Below are 18,662 nucleotides of genomic sequence, written 5' to 3'. Positions count from 1 at the left end.
GACCACGAGAGGCATGCCTTCGTTCTTTAGCTAATAAAAGCCTGTTTGTTACTCACTTAACTTCCAGTCTTTCGCAGTAATTGATAGCGCATCAAAGGTACATAAGATGACGGAGAATAGTTCAGACGAACAAAAGAGTGATAACGACTCCGAAAGCAGCGAACTGAGTTGTCTGAAACTACATAATGTGATCACAACGGAGGATCATCGAACCATTTGGGTCACTCTCAAGATAGCAGGAGTCCAGGTAAAGATGGAATTGGACACAGGATCAGCCCTAACAGTCATAAACCGACGGGACTACGAGCGGCTATTCTCACACATACCCTTGAGAGACACAAAAATTATTTTGAAGACGTACACGGGGCAAAAAGTCTACCCCAAAGGCAAAATCAGGGTGACCGTTATATATAACGGTAAGGAAACACCAAAACTAGACCTGTATGTATTGCAAGATGGAGGACCACCATTACTGGGATGTGAACGGATCCGGAAAATACAACTGGATTGGCATTCCATACAGGCACTGACTGTGGCTGACAAAAAGGATGACGACGTCACACCTGGGCGACTGTCAAAGATCCTAACTGACGCGAAAGAAGTGTTCCAGCAAGGACTCGGAACACTAAAAGACATGACAGCGACGATTAAAATTGAAGAAAATGCAAGCCCAAAATTTTTTAAGACCAGACCGGTACCTTATGCGATCCGCCCAGCCGTCAAAGCAGAGCTGGAGAGTCTGGAACGTTCAGGTGTACTGTCCAAGGTAGACTGGAGCGAGTGGGCTACACCCATCGTCCCTGTGATGAAAAAGTCATTGAGCAGCACGCCTGGGGAACCAAGGAAGGTTCGCATCTGTGGGGACTTTAAGGTAACAGTGAACCCGATCCTTCACACCGTACAATATCCACTTCCGCGGATTGAAGGTATTTTCGCCTCGCTATCTGGAGGGAAACGCTTCACTAAGATTGATCTGGCCCAGGCGTATCTGCAAATGGAGGTAGAAGAAGCATCAAAAAAATACCTCACAATCAACACCCATAAAGGTCTCTACCAATACAACCGGCTGGTATTCCAGGTAGCATCAGCTCCGGCTATTTGGCAGAGGGCAATGGAACAAGTCCTGCAAGGGATCCCAGGGACCCAGTGTTATTTGGACGACATCCTGGTCACGGGCGAAAATGACAGTGATCACCTTGCCAACCTGGGGCAGGTGCTCACTAGATTGCAGGAATATGGGCTCCGAGCTAACCGCCCCAAATGCGAGTTTTTTAGAAAACAGATCTCGTATTGTGGCCACGTTATCGATAAAGAGGGGTTACATAAGTCCCCAGAGAAGATTGAGGCAGTAGTCAAGGCTCCAGCACCGGAAAATGTGTCACAACTGAGGTCGTTCCTCGGGCTGGTAAACTACTACCATAAGTTCTTGCCAAAATTGTCTACAATACTACACCCACTGAACACCCTACTGCAAACTGGGGTGCCATGGAAGTGGAGTGACGAATGTAGACGAGCTTTCCAGAAGAGCAAAACACTAATCACATCGAAAGAGGTATTGGCCCATTACAACCCGGCATTACCAATTCGGTTGGCATGTGATGTGTCACTTTACGGCATTGGAGCGGTGCTGTTGCACAAATTCTCAGACGGCTCAGAGAGGCCAATAGCCTTTGCGTCACGATCACTAACCTCAGCCGAGCGTAACTACACCCAGATTGACAGGGAGGACCTCAGCCTAGTGTGGGGAGTGAAAAAGTTCAATCACTATCTGCACGGGCAGAAATTCACCTTGCTGACTGATCACCAGCCTCTTGTCTCCATTTTTAATCCGAAGAAGGGCGTTCCGGTGATGACTGCGCAACGACTACAAAGATGGTCACTTTTTCTAGAGGCGCACCACTATGAGATTGAATATAAGGGCACGAAACAGCATGGAAATGCTGATGGGCTATCACGCCTGCCACTGCCTACTGCGGAGGAAGCACCAGCAGAGGATCCTCTCAAAATATTCCATTCGACTATAGTTGAATACCTACCGGTAACTAACGCTTGTATCGAAAAGGAGACCCGAAATGACCCGACACTGTCTCGGGTATATGATTTGACGGTGAAGGGATGGCCAGCACATGGCGACTCACTGTTGCCAGCATTCTCGACAAGGAGAGAACAGCTGTCAGTGTGCCGGGGGACCTTGATGTGTGGATCCCGAGTGGTAATTCCACCCAAGTTAAGGGATAGAGTGCTCAATGAGCTTCATGAGGGTCATCTGGGAGGGGTAAAAATGAAAAGCCTAGCCAGGGCTTATGTGTGGTGGCCGGGAATCGATAAACAAATCGAGGACCTGACCAAGAGCTGCTCAGGATGCCAGAAAGTCCAAAATGCACAACCACAGGCCCCTCTACACCCATGGGAGTGGCCCTCATCTCCATGGCAACGGGTGCATATTGATTTTGCTGGTCCATTCATGGACTCAATGTTTTTAATAGCCGTGGATGCGCACTCGAAATGGCCTGAGGTCATCAAAATGTCCTCCACCACCACAGAGAAAACTATTGCAGTCCTACGGACCATTTTTGCCAGGAATGGCTTGCCAGAACAGATTTGCTCCGACAACGGACCACAGTTTGTGTCCGAAGAGTTCCGGAGGTTCTTGAAAAAGAATGGGGTAAGGCATTACACATCCGCCCCGTATCATCCAGCCACAAATGGATTGGCTGAGAGGTTCGTACAAACCTTTAAAAAGGCAATAAAGGCTATGTACAATGACAACATTCCGCTGCAGCACAAGGTGGACAATTTCCTGTTCGCCGACCGGAATGCGACACATGCAGTCACCAACCAGGCCCCAGCCATGATGTTCTTTAACCGAAGGTTAAGATCTCGCCTGAATTTGCTCAGACCAAACGTACGAAGAGATGTTGAGAGTAAGCAATTCCAGCACATCCATGAGAAGCCAACAAGGAGCTTCAATGTAGGGCAACCAGTCTTGGCCCGCGGCTACCGAACAGAAAAATGGCAGCCAGGAACGATATGCACACGGCAGGGCCCACTAATGTACACAGTGGACGTTGGGGAGAGCATCGTGAGACGCCATGCTGACCAGATCCTAGAGTCACAGGAACAAGTCAACCCCATGCCTCGCCCATACGTACCTGGTGATGAACTCGACGTACAGGTCGCATCTACCCCAGAAACAGTAGCATCGGAAGCTGATGAACCAACCGACGACAGGGGGCCAGAATCGCCTCCGCACCAAGAGCAAGACACTCGGGAAAGGCGCTATCCAGAAAGGATCAGGAAGCCTCCCCAAAGACTGAATATGTAAATAGACTATTTTCAGCTAATGTTGCATGTTAAAAGTGTTAATTGTAATTAGTTTGATATTTAATTGTTAAATGAGTGTTATGGTACTGTTAATCTAAAAGGGGAGGAATTGTAATGTATATACCTTTAAGGGGGGAATTATCTTTTACAGCTCATGTATGCTGCAGTACCGGCAGTGACCACACCTGTATATAGCTCTGAGTAGTAATCTGTACAGATCAGTTCCAGTGTGAGCCACGTTGAGTAAACACCTGTTATACCGTTCTCCTGCAGTCTGTGTCTTATTATACACAGACACAACAACCCTCGGTTCCGAGGGACTGCCTAAGAAGCAGAAGAAGAAGAAATGGCCAGATAATCTAGTTTTTTAAGTGATGTTGGTTGAGGGATATATATTAGCCAGAACAACAGGAGAACTCAGCTGCTCTTCTTTGAATAATGCCATGGGATTGTTTACATTCACCCAAAAGAGCAGATGGAGCCTCGGTTTAATGTCTTCTCTGAAAGACAGCATCTCCCTCAGTACTGCACTGAAGTGTCAGCCTCTGTTATGTGATCATGTCTCTGGAGTAGGGCTTGAAACCACAACCTTCTGACTCAGATCAAAACACACAGGTTACTTTACAACCCTTTAAGAATGCTGACCATGCATAATCATACTCCAGAAAGCAAAAAATTCTGAGGGGGAGAAATTCGGTATCGCCCTGTTTGGTGCGCAATTATCGGCCGGGCGCAAAGTTTAGCGCCTGGCGCAAATTATCGCCTCCGACTGCAAATTTGGCTTCTATCGCCCCTGGAGGTGATTGGAGCGCTAAATCAGGTGCTACACACCTGTCTTAAGGCGCAAAGACCGAGGAGCAAGGCGCTAACTCAGAGCGCGGGCGAAGCTCAGGTGATGTCAGTTAGCAATGGAACACAGACACACTGGTGCCGGCCAGTTCTTAAAGGGGAGGGTTGATTTTACTATCCAGCCACACCCTGCTCATTGCAGCCTTGAATCTCGGCCTGGACAGACCTGTGCATCGATTCTGCAGCAAAGGACTATGGAGAGGGTGAGTGAACGAGCTCAGCGCTTCAGCAAGCGGGCCTTGGTGGCTCTGGTTGGCGCAGTGGAGCGCAGAAGAGCAATACTGTATCCAGAGAGTGGCAGGAGGCCATTGCCACGAGACTACAGAAGAGTGTGGAGGGAGGTGGCTCATCACGTCTCCTCCAGGAACATGATACCCAGGACCCATACGCAATGTTGGAAAAAGTTCAACGACCTCACTCGGGTCACCAGGGTGAGTGGCTGTTTTTCAAAACCTCTCCATCCATCCATCTCAACCTCACTCTATGGCCAGAGGGTGTTAAAACCCCAATGCCCAAAACTCATCCAAGACCTATGGCCATCTCATAAAACACACACGCACATTCCACATCTTGCATACATTAAGGGCTATTCAACTATGGGAGGCACATCAGGCAAGTACATGACTGCATACATTAAGGGCTATTCAACTATGGGAGGCACATCAGGCAAGTACATGACTGCATACATTAAGGGCTATTCAACTATGGGAGGCACATCAGGCAAGCACATGGCTGCATATTTACTCAGACGCCGTCCTTTTTCTTGCAGGCCAAGCTATCTCACAACAGGAGACAGCAGCAAAGGATGAGTGGATGGCCGCCTCAGCTGCAAACCCTCAGCGACCTGGAGGAGCGCATCCACAGGATCGTCGCAAGCCAGATGATCGGTCCCGTCGCTGCTGGAGAGGTCGACCCCGTTTGGGACAGCAATGGTAAGGTCATCAGCTTTCTCTCCTCTCTCATTCCACTTGTCCCTCACAACACCAGCCTTTTATACTTTCAATGCAACTTACTAAATCGCTCCAGTCCTTGCTCCCTTACTGTCCTGATGCTAAAGCCACTCTTGTACCTCCCTGCTTTCAGATGGTGATTCACCAGCTAAGGAGATGGGCCCTCACGCAGCCAGTGGGAGCGACGCCGCAGGCGAGGAGGAAGAGGAAGCCAGAGCCTCAGCGCCAGTGTCTCCCGAGGGAGCCCATGCCCACACTGGGAACACGTCTTCCCTGGAGGGGAGCAGGGGGGGAAGGGTCTGATGAGGGTGAAGCTCCAGGACCCAGCGGGCTGCAGCAATGCGATGGGGGTAGGGCAGCTCGAGGGCCTTCTCCCCGGAGGGAGAGCAGGCCAGCGAGTCCTGCTGCACTGGACGCAGAGGAGGAGCGGCTCATCGCAGAAATGAACACCCAGGCAGTGGACATGCACACTCAGCTCATGGGTGCAATGGGAAGGGTGCCCGAAAGCATTGATGGGCTAGCAAGGAGTGTGGAGCACTACGCTACAGCACAGGCAGACGCCACACAAATGTTTAGTGCTGCAATTGAGTTACTGGCTGCCGTAATCCAATCTCAGACTGCACTCATGCAGTCTCAAATTGAGGCAACGCATGCACTGACTGCTGCCATCATCGCTGGTTCGGCCACATTGCCCCGGGCTCTCAAGGTGCCGCAGCAGGCCAGCAATCTGTGCTCCAGCAGATTGCTCCGCATGCTGAGGTGCTGCCCTGTGGGAGTGCCAGTGTGTCGGTCGAGCAGGGAGGTGCTGTCCTCTCTCAAGATGACAGCATTCCTGTTCCCACCACTGTCACTTCCCCATTGCACTTGCCACTGCCTGTAGCCCAGGCTGCTGCCGCCCACGCAGAGTTGGCGCAGTTTGCAGCCGGGGCCTCCAGGCCCAGAGCTGGTTGAGGGCGTCCTTCAAGGGCATCTGTAGCCTCAGGATCTGACATTCAGCAGCCTTCCGCCAGCCTTGCTGCAGCCACTGGGGCCCCATTACGGAGGAGCAGTAGGGTGGGAAGGGGGGAAGTGCACAAGGGATGGAGATCACCCTCGAAGGGCAAAAAGTAGGGGGTCTCCAGAAATGTTGGGAATGTCTTTATTAAAGGGCGAGGTTCGTCTGATAACTTTTGTTTATTGTTTTTGCCATTATCACCAGGTTGTGAGAACCTGTTATGTTAATTTATGATTTGTTGCGTTTGTTTCTATTAGTTTGTCATGAATAAATGACACACACAGAGTTTGTAAAATAAAAAAGTTGTTGTTTTCAAAAATGTACATGTTTGGCCTTTGGAATCATTGCTACCTTGGGCCGGCTATATGGGTTGCAGGTTGCTTTCCATCATGTTGTTCTCCATGCCAGAAGCCATTTTCTGAGTAGGGGCCTAGAATCGGCTTGTTATCAGCCGTTGACGGACGGCCCTTGCAGTTTCAACATTGTGGGCCTCCCTCCCGCCTTGGTGCTGCTGCTGATCATCCTCCTCCTCTTCTTCCTCCTCTTTCTCCTTCTCCTCCTTCGGTAGTGCACCAATGCCTGGTGGCATTGGCTGAGTCCTGAGGATTGCAAGGTTATGAAGAATGAAGCATACAACTATAAAGAGGGAGACTCGCTCAGGAGGGTACTGCAGGGCTCCTCCTGAGTGGTCCAGACAGCGGAACCGTTGCTCGAGGATGCCGAGCGTCTGCTCAATCATGTTCCTGGTGGCAATATGACTCTCATTGTACCGCAGCTCAGCAGGGGTGTTGGGGTTACGGAGCGGTGTCATCAGCCAGGTGCAGAGTGGATAACCCTTGTCCCCGAGGAGCCAACCACTTGGCTGATGCGCTGACTGGAAAAGCTCTGGCACACCAGTCTGGCGCAGGATGAAAGCATCGTGGCTGCTGCCAGGATAGCGGGCATTGACAGCGAGTATCAGCTGTCTGTGGTCACACACCAACTGGACATTTAAGGAGTGGAACCCCTTGCAGTTTCGGAAAACCTCTGCATTCTCATGCGGTGCCCGCAATGCCACATGCGTGCAGTCAATGGCGCCCTGCACCATGGGGAAGCCTGCTATCCTCGCAAAGCCCAATGCGCATTCATGCTGTTTGGCCCGGGTCATCGGGAAAGAGATGTACTGACGTCTCCTTTTATAGAGGGCATTTGTGACCTCCCGGACACAGCAATGGACCGCGAACTGGGAGATATTGGCAATGTCCCCAGTAGCTGCTTGAAAGGGGCTGGTGGCATAAAAATTCAGAGCCACTGTGACCTTCACTGCCACCGACAGAGATGTCCTGCTCCTCAGTTGAGGCTGCAGATCTGGATGCAGCAGATGGTATGAGCTCAGTGACCTCCTCCTTGCTGAAGCACAGCCTGCGCAAACACTGCTCCTCAGACAAATTAATGTAGGAGAATTGTTCCCGGAATACCCTGGGAGGGTAAGGTCTCCTGTGCAGAGGCCTGTTGGCCCTCCTCCCTCTGGCCATGATTACCACTCTCTCTCTGCGTCTCTGATGCCTCCGATTCTGCAGGCACAGGATGACGCCCCGAATCAGTGCAGCCCCCATAGGCTCTTGGTAATCGAAGCAATGAAGGTCAAATCCAAAAGAACCTGCAAAGTGATGCTCAGTAGCCAAAACTAATTCACACAGCGTTGACTCTCTGCAAATCTCTCTCTTTCTCTCTCTCTCTCTCAGAATCTCCCTCTCTCTGTCAGGAAGAGTGGTGCAAAAATGTCTCCCACAAAAAAAGGCAGGAAGAGGGTGCCTTTAAATAGCGCTCCCCCAGCCCCTTGCCGACTGCAAAATGTTCCACTCTCCCTGTCGTTGCTTGCGGCAGGTGGAAAGGAAGGGGGCGCCACTCAATATCTGGTCCGGGGCGCCGCCAGGGCGTTGCACGCTCGACTGACGACACGATCTGCGGATGCAGGAGATCGTGGCGGTAGAGTTTAGTGCTGCCGCAAAATCTCCGGCCAATTTTGCGAGCAGCGCAAACATCGCCGCGCCCGGGCACTAGTTGCTTGGCGCTCCATTAGCGCCCTCTTAGGGCGCTAACAGGAGGCGCAAAGCAACCGGATTTTTCCCGCGTGTGTAAGACACTGGTAGCAACCTTAGCTTGGCTGATTTCTTTATACCTGAAAGCTTGTTACTAATTTGCTGCCAGTCTTTCCGAGTGCTGAAAATGGCATTTGCATGCCGTGTCACCTGTCCAGCACTGTAAGGATGATGCACTGACATTCATGCCAACTTAAAAAGGATTCAAACAGCGAGTTCTTTTAGCAAAACTCTGCTGTTTGATGCGTGTTCATCTACTCACACGCATGATGGACTGCAAGATGGGTACTTACTTGGCTGTTGCTCTAAACACTTCTGACACTTCCAACATCGCAATACTACTTTATAGGGTGCAGAACAAGGTGGCATGACAGAAGGGAGCAGATCCATACTGAAGGAGAGCCCCGCAATTATAACAATTATGAGCTCATGAGCGCCTTCAAAGAGGCCACCTGCGAAACTTTTGGCATTTAGTGCATAATGTAGGGCAGGGCAAAGCCAATAGCCTCTCTCCAAATTCAAGGTTAATACTATCCTTCTCACATTATTTTTTCTCCACCTAATCACTGTACATCGCAGGCATACATTCAAGCAATCCCATATATATGTAATATTGCAATGTAATAGTTGATGAAGAGGCATGTAGCCAGCATTCGAAACATATGTCTCTCTTCTGTTTCTATAGGTTCCCCCTAAGAGCTCCTACTCCTACAGAAGAAACTAGTACCTCACAGCAATCTGCGTTACACACTCCACCATTTGCCAACATCAGTGTAGGTACATACACCCCAGGTAGTGAACTTCAGGAGGGAGCATGAGTAGGCAGTGAAAGCAGAGGAGCAGGAACCTGCTGGTTAGAGAGCCGGATCGTGTCCTCCCTCAGTTGCAGAGCCTAGGGATTTGGACCTCAGCGGGCCCAAGTTACTACCTGAGCTTAATCATCTTATGGAATCATTGAGACTGTAAAAATATTCTATAGCATCTGGTGGTGACTGCAGAATAGTCAATTATTCATCTGTGTAGTCATGCATGATGGCTTGTCTGTACTGCAGTCCATCATATAATGCATGGCAACGTCACAGTTTTTGCAGTAGGGCCCCCAGTGACACAGATCATTTGCACAGTCAGAGTATCTCTCATCAATTCTCACATGACTGGTTGGAGGCCTTGGGCTCCAACGCACAGCAGGCTCTTGTCTAGGTTCAACATGTTGAGGTGAATTGGATTGAAAGAGCCATTATGCAGGGCTTTACTGCATAATTATCTGCCCAAGTCCTGGAATGACACTTCAATCCATAACCTTCTGACTCAGAAACAAGAGTATTACCAACTGAACTAAGCTAACACACAAAAGAGTCTCAGGAGAACAATGCTCAAATGAAATCCAAAGGTCTCTATGTTCTGCTCTCCCCCATTTATCTTATTTCCTACAATTGCTCCTTATCATTCCTGTTGTAAAAGAGATGGAATCCAGATTTGTGCTTTCAGTTTTAACTAGAGACCTGACTGCTCCTTGCAAGACCCATAAAAATGTAGTTAACGAAGGACAGCCGTTTATTTGCAGTCGGCACCATTTATTCAATGTAAAGGTGATTTGGAAACATATTCAAGGTAACTAAGCTGCACTACACTTGAATAAAACAGACACTGGGGTGTACTTTGTGACCCCGACAGGTGCGCACAGGCCCGTAGGGGCCGCGCAAGTTCCGGGTTTAGGCATGTGAAGCACATGCGTGAAAACCCAGAACTTGCGATCTGTCAAGATCCAACGCATCCCCGGGAAAAGGGCCTCCGTGGGCGGTGAGTTGCGCTATTTGCCCAACTTCCACCCGCTGAATGCCCGTGAAATTCTTACGCCTGGTAAAAGCAGGTGTACGGCCTGCTTTTACCAGCATAAAAGTTTAAAAAAATAGAAAAATAAAATGTTATCACTCATTTATACATTAAAAACCCTGTCCAATAAGGTGTTTATTTTTAGCCCCGTTAAAACATATGCTTTTTTTTAAATTCAATTTTTGTTTAAAATATTTAATTAAATGGCATTTTAATTAATTTTAAATATGTAATTTTTAAACATTTATTTCATGTGTTTGTGTATTTTTTAAGTGCATACAGAAGTCCCATAAGTATGAATGGGGATTCCCTTCTTTTGTTGGTTGGGCCGGCCCATGTGATCCCATGGGTGCTTGCGAACTACCTGTTACCCTTGGGATACGTGGACCTCTACCCACGCGTACCTGAAGAGGCCCAGGAGTGCGAATCTCCGTACCTCCCTGACCACCAGATAAATTCGTAGATTTTTACAGGTCGGAGGCATCCGCCTGCGGGAAGCCTCCGGCCGCACATTTTGGGCCATTGGGTTTGGCTCCCTCAGTAATAAACAGTCCATTATTAACACTTCAACACCCACATCTCCTACAAAACAAGCTTTTTCTATAAAAATAAAGATAGTGGCCTGGAGTTTCCACTTGGTTTCCACCCAGATATCAGTGCAATCTGGGCAGAATCGACTGAAATAGTGCAAAAGAGCACAGAATTTAAAACATAATTCAATTACTCCCATAACCAATTGCGCTCAAGTTTTGCACTCTTTTACATGGTTCGAAAGTCATTTCGCCCGAAGAAGTCCCCGCCCACAAAACTGGCCATGTCTCCAGTTCGGCATGGTGAATTTCCACCCATTACGCCCGTTCGGGGGTGTATATCACATTGTTCCCAGAATTTCAGGTGCACAGGCAACCGTGGTCACATTATTAATTATTAATTGTTAATGACCTGCAGCTGCAGTCACCAGCAGTCAATTGAAGCCTCACTGAGGTCTGTTTCCCATACTGATGCTACAATTACTTAAATTACTTTAATTCCAGTTTAAATTAGTTCAAATTCAGTCAATTTGTCTGCCCTTGGTACATAAGACCTGTGCCCAGCACCCAATTGAAAACATTGATTGGCCTGGTTCTTCAGCTGCAGCAATTATTTGAACAAATTTTCAATTTAAATTAGTTTAATTCAGTAATCTTGAGGCACCATTGGCCCTGTTCCAGTCAATAATCGATTATGATCGATAACACTGCTTGATTGCGCTGATTCATGGGAGATTTTAGGGTCGGGCTTATGCAAATTAGTTTTCCGCAGAAACTTGGGCAGAACTTCACATCAGCAAAACTGGAGCAATTGCCAACGTATTTTGAGTGCATTTTCCAGATTGTGCCCCTCGTAGAAATTCCAGGCCAGTGCTACTGGTGGTGTTACTGCAGTCGCAAAAGATTGCTACATGCATTCTCTTTACTTTTGGTCATCTACAATAAAGCTTGCAGTAAGCATACTGTACGTTTTAGTATGTGGTGAGCCACAATATTGGCTTTTATTAAAACATTCACTGCAAATTATATCAGAATCTAGACAGAATTTTACCTCAGTAAAAGTCAGTCCTCTTAACACTCTCCTACCATTATCTTGTCATAGTCATGCTCAGTCATTCATTAAATTGCTTCAAGCATATTTTTTTAATTAACTATCTTGATTAATTCTCTTGTTCTTTCGATGATACTATTTTAGATGTTCAACCAGATTCAACATTTTTAAAGATTTAATCTAATTTATGCACACAAAATGCAAGCTATAACATAGGGCTGTACTTTCAAACACACGCAAAAAGGATCGAGCCTCATAGTGGTATCAGGTGTTATCTGCCTTTAATATTTATTTGAACGCACATTAATGTACACAGTCACCTGAGTTGAATCTGTGTCAATTGAATAGATTAGCAAAGTGTGATTTGCATATGAGTTTTCTATTCAACTCCTTTTCCCCACTCATGTTTTGCGATCCAGAATGCATAAAAAAACTATTATAAATTACAGGTCTAAGTCTTAAGGGGTTAAGGGCTATCCACAGTGGTATTGTTAGCTGCAATTTTAAAATAACTTTATGCCCTGGGAGTCCTCAACATTGACTCTGGACCCCATGAAGTCTCATGGCTTCAGGTCAAGCATCGATAAAGAAACCTCCTGCTGATTACCACCTACCACCCTCCCTCAGCTGATAAATCTGCACTCCTCCATGTAGAACACAACTTGGAAGAAGGACTGAGGGTAGCAAGGGCACAGACTCTACTCTGGGTGGGGGACTTCAATGCTCATCACCAAGAGTGGCCCATTGGAAACGCTACTAACCGATTGGCCGAGTCCTGAAGGATATAGCTGCCAGACTGAGCCTGCGGCAGGTAGTGAAAGAACCAACACGAGGGAAAAACCAACTTGACCTCGTCCTCACCAATCTACCTGTCGCAGATGCATCTGTCCATGACAGCATTGGTAGCAGTGACCATCGCACAGTCATTGTGGAGACGAAGTCTCATCTTCACACCGAGGACACCGTCCATCGTGTTGTGTGGCACTACCACCATGCTAAATGGAATAGATTCAGAACAGATCTAGCAGCTCAAAACTGGGCATCCATGAGGCGCTGTGGGCCATCAGCAGCAGCAGAATTGAATTCCACCACAATCTGCAACCTCATGGCCTGGCATATCCCTCACTCTACCATTTCCACCAAGCCAGGGGACCAACCCTGGTACAATGAGGAGTGCAGAAGAGCATGCCAGGAGCAGCACCAGGCATACCAAAAAATGAGGTGCCAACCTGGGGAAGCTGCAACACAAGACTACATGCATACTAAACAGCGGAAGAAGCATGCTGTAGACAGAGCTAAGCGATCCCACAATCAAGGGATCAGATCAAAGCTCTGCAGTCCTGCCACATCCAGTCGTGAATGGTGGTGGACCATTAACCAACTAACGGGAGGAGGAGGCTCCATGAATATACCCATCCTCAATGATGGTGGAGCCCAGCACATGAGTGCAAAAGACAATGCTGAGGCGTTTGTAACCGTCCTCAGCCAGAAGTGCCGAGTGGATGACCATAGTGGCCTCCTTCTGAGGTCCCTACCATCACAGAAGCCAGTCTTCAGCCAATTCGATTCACTCCACGTGATATCAAGAAACGGCTGAGCGCACTGGATACAGCAAAGGCTATGGGCCCCGACAATATTCCGGCTGTCGTGCTGAAGACTTGTGTTCCAGAAATAGCCGCACGCCTAGCCAAGTTGATCCAGTACAGCTACTACACTGGCATCTACCCGACAATGTGGAAAACTGCCCAGGTATGTCCTGTCCACAAAAAGCAGGACAAATCCAATCTGACCAATTACCGCCCCATCAGTCTACTCGCAATCATCAGCAAAGTGATGGAAGGTATCATTGACAGTGCTATCAAGCAGCAGTTACTCACCAATAACCTGCTCACCGGTGCTCAGTTTGGGTTCCTCCAGGACCACTCGGCTCCAGACCTCATTACAGCCTTGGTCCAAACATGGACAAACAAACTGAATTCCAGAGGTGAGGTGAGAGTGACTGCCCTTAACATGAGGGCAGCATTTGACAGACGGTAGAAACAAGGAGTCCTCGTAAAATTGACGTCAATGGGAATCAGGGGAAAATCTCTCCACTGGCTGGAGTCATACCTAGCACAAAGGAAGATGGTTGTGGTTGTTGGAGGTCAATCATCTCAGCCCCAGTACATTGCTGCAGGAGTTCCTCAGGGCAGTGTCCTAGGCCCAACCATCTTCAGCTGCTTCATCAATGACCTTCCCTCCATCATAAGATCAAAAGTGGGGTTGTTCGCTGATGATTGCAGTGCTCAATTCCATTCGTATCTCCTCAGATAATGAAGCAGTCCATGCCCGCATGCAGCAACATCTGGACTACATTCAGGCTTGGGCTGTTAAGTGGCAAGTAATATTCGCGCCACACAAGTGCCAGGCAAAGACTATCTCCAACAAGCGAGAGTCTAACCACCTCCCCATGACATTCAATGGCATTACCATCGCCAAATCCCCCACCATCAACAACCGGGGGTCACCATTGACCAGAAACTTAACTGGACCAGCCACATAAATACACTGGCTACAAGAGCAGGTCAGAAGCTGGGTATTCTGTGCCCAGTTTCTCACCTCCTGACTCCCCAAAGCCTTTCCACCATCTACAAGGCACAAGTCAGAAGTGTGATGGGATACTTTCCACTTGCCTGGATGAGTGCAGCTCCAACAACACTCAAGAAGCTCGACACAATCCAGGACAAAGCAGCCCGCTTGATTGGCACGCCATCCACCACCTTAAACATTCATTCCCTCCACCACCGGTGCACTGTGGCTGAAGTGTGTACCATCTACAAGATGCACTGCAGCAACTCGCCATGGCTTCTCCGACAGCACCTCCTAAACCCCTCGACATCTACCACTTAGAAGGACAAGGGCAGCAGGCGCATGGGAACACCACCACCTGCAAGTTCCCCTCCAAGTTATAAATCATCCTGACTTGGAAATATATCGCCGTTCCTTCATCGTCGCTGGGTCAAATTCCTGGAACTTCCTCCCTAACAGCACTGTGGGAGTACCTTCACCACACGGACTGCAGCGGTTCAAGAAGCCGGCTCACCGTCACCTTCTCAAGGGCAATTAGAGATGGGCAATAAATGCTGGCCTTGCCAGCCCACATCCCAGGAAGCATTAAAAAAATTTCAGGGTGTAGCTGAGCCATTCAGACTAGGAAGGTCCGGATTCCATCTGTGCTGAGTTAGCAAATCTCAACTGGGGTTGTTGCATGGGTTAAGAAGGGGAGAGATCTACATGAGCTCTTGCTCCTTAATGCAATCCAGCAACACCTACTGGAAGACATGAACGTTGGTTGATGACAGAATCGGGATCAGCCTTGATGCCTCTGTGTATAAATAGCCTGCCATCATTCGCTGCCATGGCTTGCACATGATTAATAGTCACTTGAATGAGTTATTGGATGGCACCTGGCATCCATGGCTTTTGTTATGATTTCAGGTGATGAAGATGGAAGAGAAAAACTGGTTAGTGAAAACCATCAAGGAAAAAAAATGTACTCAAAGTGAGAGATGTCAGTGCTGGAAAGGTAGTTTACCTCATCTGTCAACCAGAGGCAGCATCAAGAAATCCAGGATCAGGCACATATGGTTAAGGGTTGCAGAGTAAAACTCACCTTAGTCTTTTCCAACAACAAAATAAAGCTCTTAAAACAGGTTTTTCTCTATTTCTCTTTTTAACCTCCCTGACTCAGAATGCCAAGTTGAGCCAAATTATAGCCATTTTTATGATATTGTCCCAGAAGCCAACGGACCTTCTGTCAAAAAATTATAAAGTTACATAAAATATACATAGAATAATACATTTTTCTTCCTCCTTCTTTATCTGCTAATCTCCTTCATTACCTTTTTCTTCTCCCGAAGACATGGACTCCTTCCTGGGATACATACAGGGCCCTTCCCCCTTTAGTACCTTTCCCAAGTAGCCATTCTTCACATGAATTCAACAGTGATTTCTGAGCCTCAACCAGTCCTCCCACATGCATTTCCAACAAGGGTCATTGGATAGTAATCAGGAGCAATTTGTCACCTCTCCGAACTGAGGGCACTAAAGCCAAATGTAGTTCCCCTGTTGGTGCCCCAACTGAGATTAGCTAACCTAGCATGGACCAGAGATTGTATCTCGCATTTTCCGTCAACCACAATCTTAGCCAGGTGAAACATCAGGGGAACCCCTATAATACATTCTTTTATTGGTAAATCCCTGTTCTGTAAAACTTCAATGTTACATGTCCTACAAAATAAGTTGCTTTAACAGATTTCTAGTTATGGTGAGCCGCAAAGGTATAATCTTGGTCTCAGCATTTGAAGTTGCTGTTTCGGTTTAGTGAAGCTGCTTCATTTGAAAAAGAACAAAAATTTTACCTGGAAATGTTCCCATTGTTCTTGCAATTTAGTTGGCAGTTCTCCTTCCTGTTCATCGGTTTCTCCCTCTCCTTTCACCAATGTCGTGTCTTGTTCTGTCCCAATTGGCTAAAATAAAAAAATGTAAAACTTTCTTTAGTATCTGTATATTCATATCTGTGTTGTGTGTATATGTGTTCGCAGACACAAATCATAAGGAAGTAGGCACAAAACAGATGGAAAGGGCAACTTAATAATTTGACACTACTGTCTATTTTTTTTAAATCCACTCGAACAAAATCCAAATGTTTGATCATGACCTCCTTTAGCAAGGCCATCTGGTCTACACCACAGTCCAAAAAAGTATACAAAAGCAAAATACTGCGGATGCCGGAAATCTGAAATATAAACAGAAAATGCTGGAAAGACTCAGCAAGTCAGGCAGCTTCTGTGGAGAGAAAAACAGAGTTAACATTTTAGGTTGATGACCTTTCATCAGAACTGTTTAACTGTATAAAAAGTATAACTGTCTCAATTCAAATCAGGTACCTCCAATTATTTTTCATTTTATTTCTGATAATTCAAACTCCCAATTGCATTCTATCATGATCTCTTATTGGGACAGTGAGAGTCAGAGGTATGTTAATTTCACACAGACAGGGTTGGGAGGTGAAGTGCTTCATGCACATCACAAGCCTACAAACACTATCTGGCTGGCAGAGGCAGGTGAAACCTGCTGGTAGTGTGTCCTGCACAGATGTAAGACAATTCGAATCTGACAAATCAAATATGGTTGCAACATAATCCTTTTATTGTGTCCAACCAAGTCATGCAATGTCTTTAATCAGCAGACATACAGAGAAATAAATGCAATTACCCTTTTTCTCTGGGTAGAGACATAACCTTCTTCGTTCCTTTTGGTCCTGCCTCTCTCTACAAATTGTTAAGGAAAGCTCAAGATCTTTATACGTCTCTAGTCACGCACATTGTCCTTACTGATTGATATGGCAAGACGAGTGTTATTGTGAACAAGACCCCGGAAATGCGGCCAGAATTTTGCCAGCGCTCAGGGGGCAGGTTTGGAGGCGGGACATCCGGCAAAATCGCAAAGATTGACAGCGGGTCGGAAACCTGCTGTCATCCCACCGCCAATAAATATTCCCAGGTGTCGGGTCCCCGATTTGTGCATGGACCTGACACCTAGAGGTGGGAAGAGTATTATAGGCACTTAACTGCTTGATAACAGGTTGTTAATAGGCAGTTAAGAAGCTTTTTGTAATTTTGACAGGTCTAATGCGGGCTTCCTGACGTCCGGACACCACGCCAGGGTAAGTGTGGCATGCTGTGGGTCTACTGTAATGTTTCTTCATTGATGATAGCTGCAGAAGTGATGTGAAGGATCCAATGGTACACTGGTGAGTTTCAGAGGTAAGAAAATGTTGGGAAAATCATTTTTAATGTATTTAGACTTTTCTGTAGGTAACAAGTTTTGAAGTGTTTGTGTAGTCCGACCTCAATGGGAGAACCTCTCTCACCAGTGACAGATCGCTTCTGTAACCTCACCTGCACCTGCCATCTGTTCTAGTCTAAGGAGGGAGTCACTGGAGAGTCTGGGTGAAAGGACTCACCTTTGTACAGTGATTGTCAGTGTTTGCAGCACCTCAATGCTGTCAAACACTGAAAAATCACCTGTCAAAAAAAATTGAGCATGGCCCCTTTAAGAAAATCGGCAGGTAACACGTCATCAACTGACGTCATCTGACACCGGCTTTCTCCTAACTGGCCGGCAAGCCCGCAGGGCGGGCTTAACAAGGCCAATTGACGCAAAATAGCATCAGACGTTGTTGGGGGGCGGTTTCGGAATCCGGAAGGAAGCTGTCCCGCCCCTAGGCCGCACCGAAAGGTAAAATCCAGCCCACAGTTCCTACAAATTTCCAGATGGTCAATCTGTACATCATCTAGCATGTAACTAATCATCCTGAGCCCCATTGTCCCATTTCCTTGTCTCAAGACTATCTTGGCTATCTCATTTCACAATGTGGTGACATAAACAGGCACGAATCACACATCTTGCACTTTCAGCAAAAGCTAAACAGCACAGTCAGCTAAATTGTACCCTGACACATTAAGCCCTAAAGCATCCTGGGAATGAACAACTTTAACCATTTTATTATTTCTAGCTACAGTAGAAATCCACAAGCCATTTATAAGTAAAAAGAAAGTAAAAAACCCAATCATTAGAGATTAAACCAAATCCTAACCCAACCTTTATATGTATATACACAACTCGGGTATTTTACACAGTGTGGCGGAGCCACTAGAGACTCAGGGCAATTAGTAATCATCCCTTTAACTACCGTGTAGTGCAGCTGTGGACTGCACCTTTAAACTGTATGTACTTTCTTGCATTTCCGCGTGATGACGTCATGACGCCGATCACGTGACCACCAGTTGGCGCGGAGAACATGATGATGTCATGACGTCAGCTTCCAGTACTTTGCAGCGGTCTTTGAGGTGCTGGGAGGCTGCACAGACCTGTGTACATCTTCTCCTGTAGTGTTACCAGTTAAGTTGTTTGTTTAATAAACTTTGTTATTTTGTTTCACTGAGTCGAACTTCATTATTCGGATAGGAACCTCCGTTCCTACATTGGTGACCCCGACGTGATGTG

The 18,662-nt window shown here is 47.2% G+C and overlaps 1 protein-coding gene across 10 annotated transcripts in view; it reads right to left on the bottom strand.

Moving 5' to 3' along the window:
• The window catches only part of dlg2 (discs, large homolog 2 (Drosophila)), a 1,642,261-nt gene that overhangs the window by 1,168,126 nt on the left and 455,473 nt on the right, over window positions 1–18,662 (bottom strand). For all 10 annotated transcript variants that reach the window (XR_015079731.1, XM_085998865.1, XM_085998867.1 and 7 more), the window contains one exon: window positions 16,013–16,120. Coding sequence is in view for 9 of the 10 variants with exons in the window: in XM_085998865.1 (XP_085854991.1) it covers window positions 16,013–16,120 (108 nt within the window). In the remaining variant the exon portion in view is untranslated. The remainder of the gene's footprint in view (window positions 1–16,012; window positions 16,121–18,662) is intronic.

Source organism: Somniosus microcephalus, chromosome 10 (assembly GCF_052327205.1).
Source record: "Somniosus microcephalus isolate GS21.2 chromosome 10, FLI_Smic_1.0, whole genome shotgun sequence".
Taxonomy (NCBI): Eukaryota; Metazoa; Chordata; class Chondrichthyes; order Squaliformes; family Somniosidae; genus Somniosus; species Somniosus microcephalus.
The sequence above is the reverse complement of the archived record's forward strand: the minus strand, read 5'-3'. Positions and strand labels throughout refer to the sequence as shown.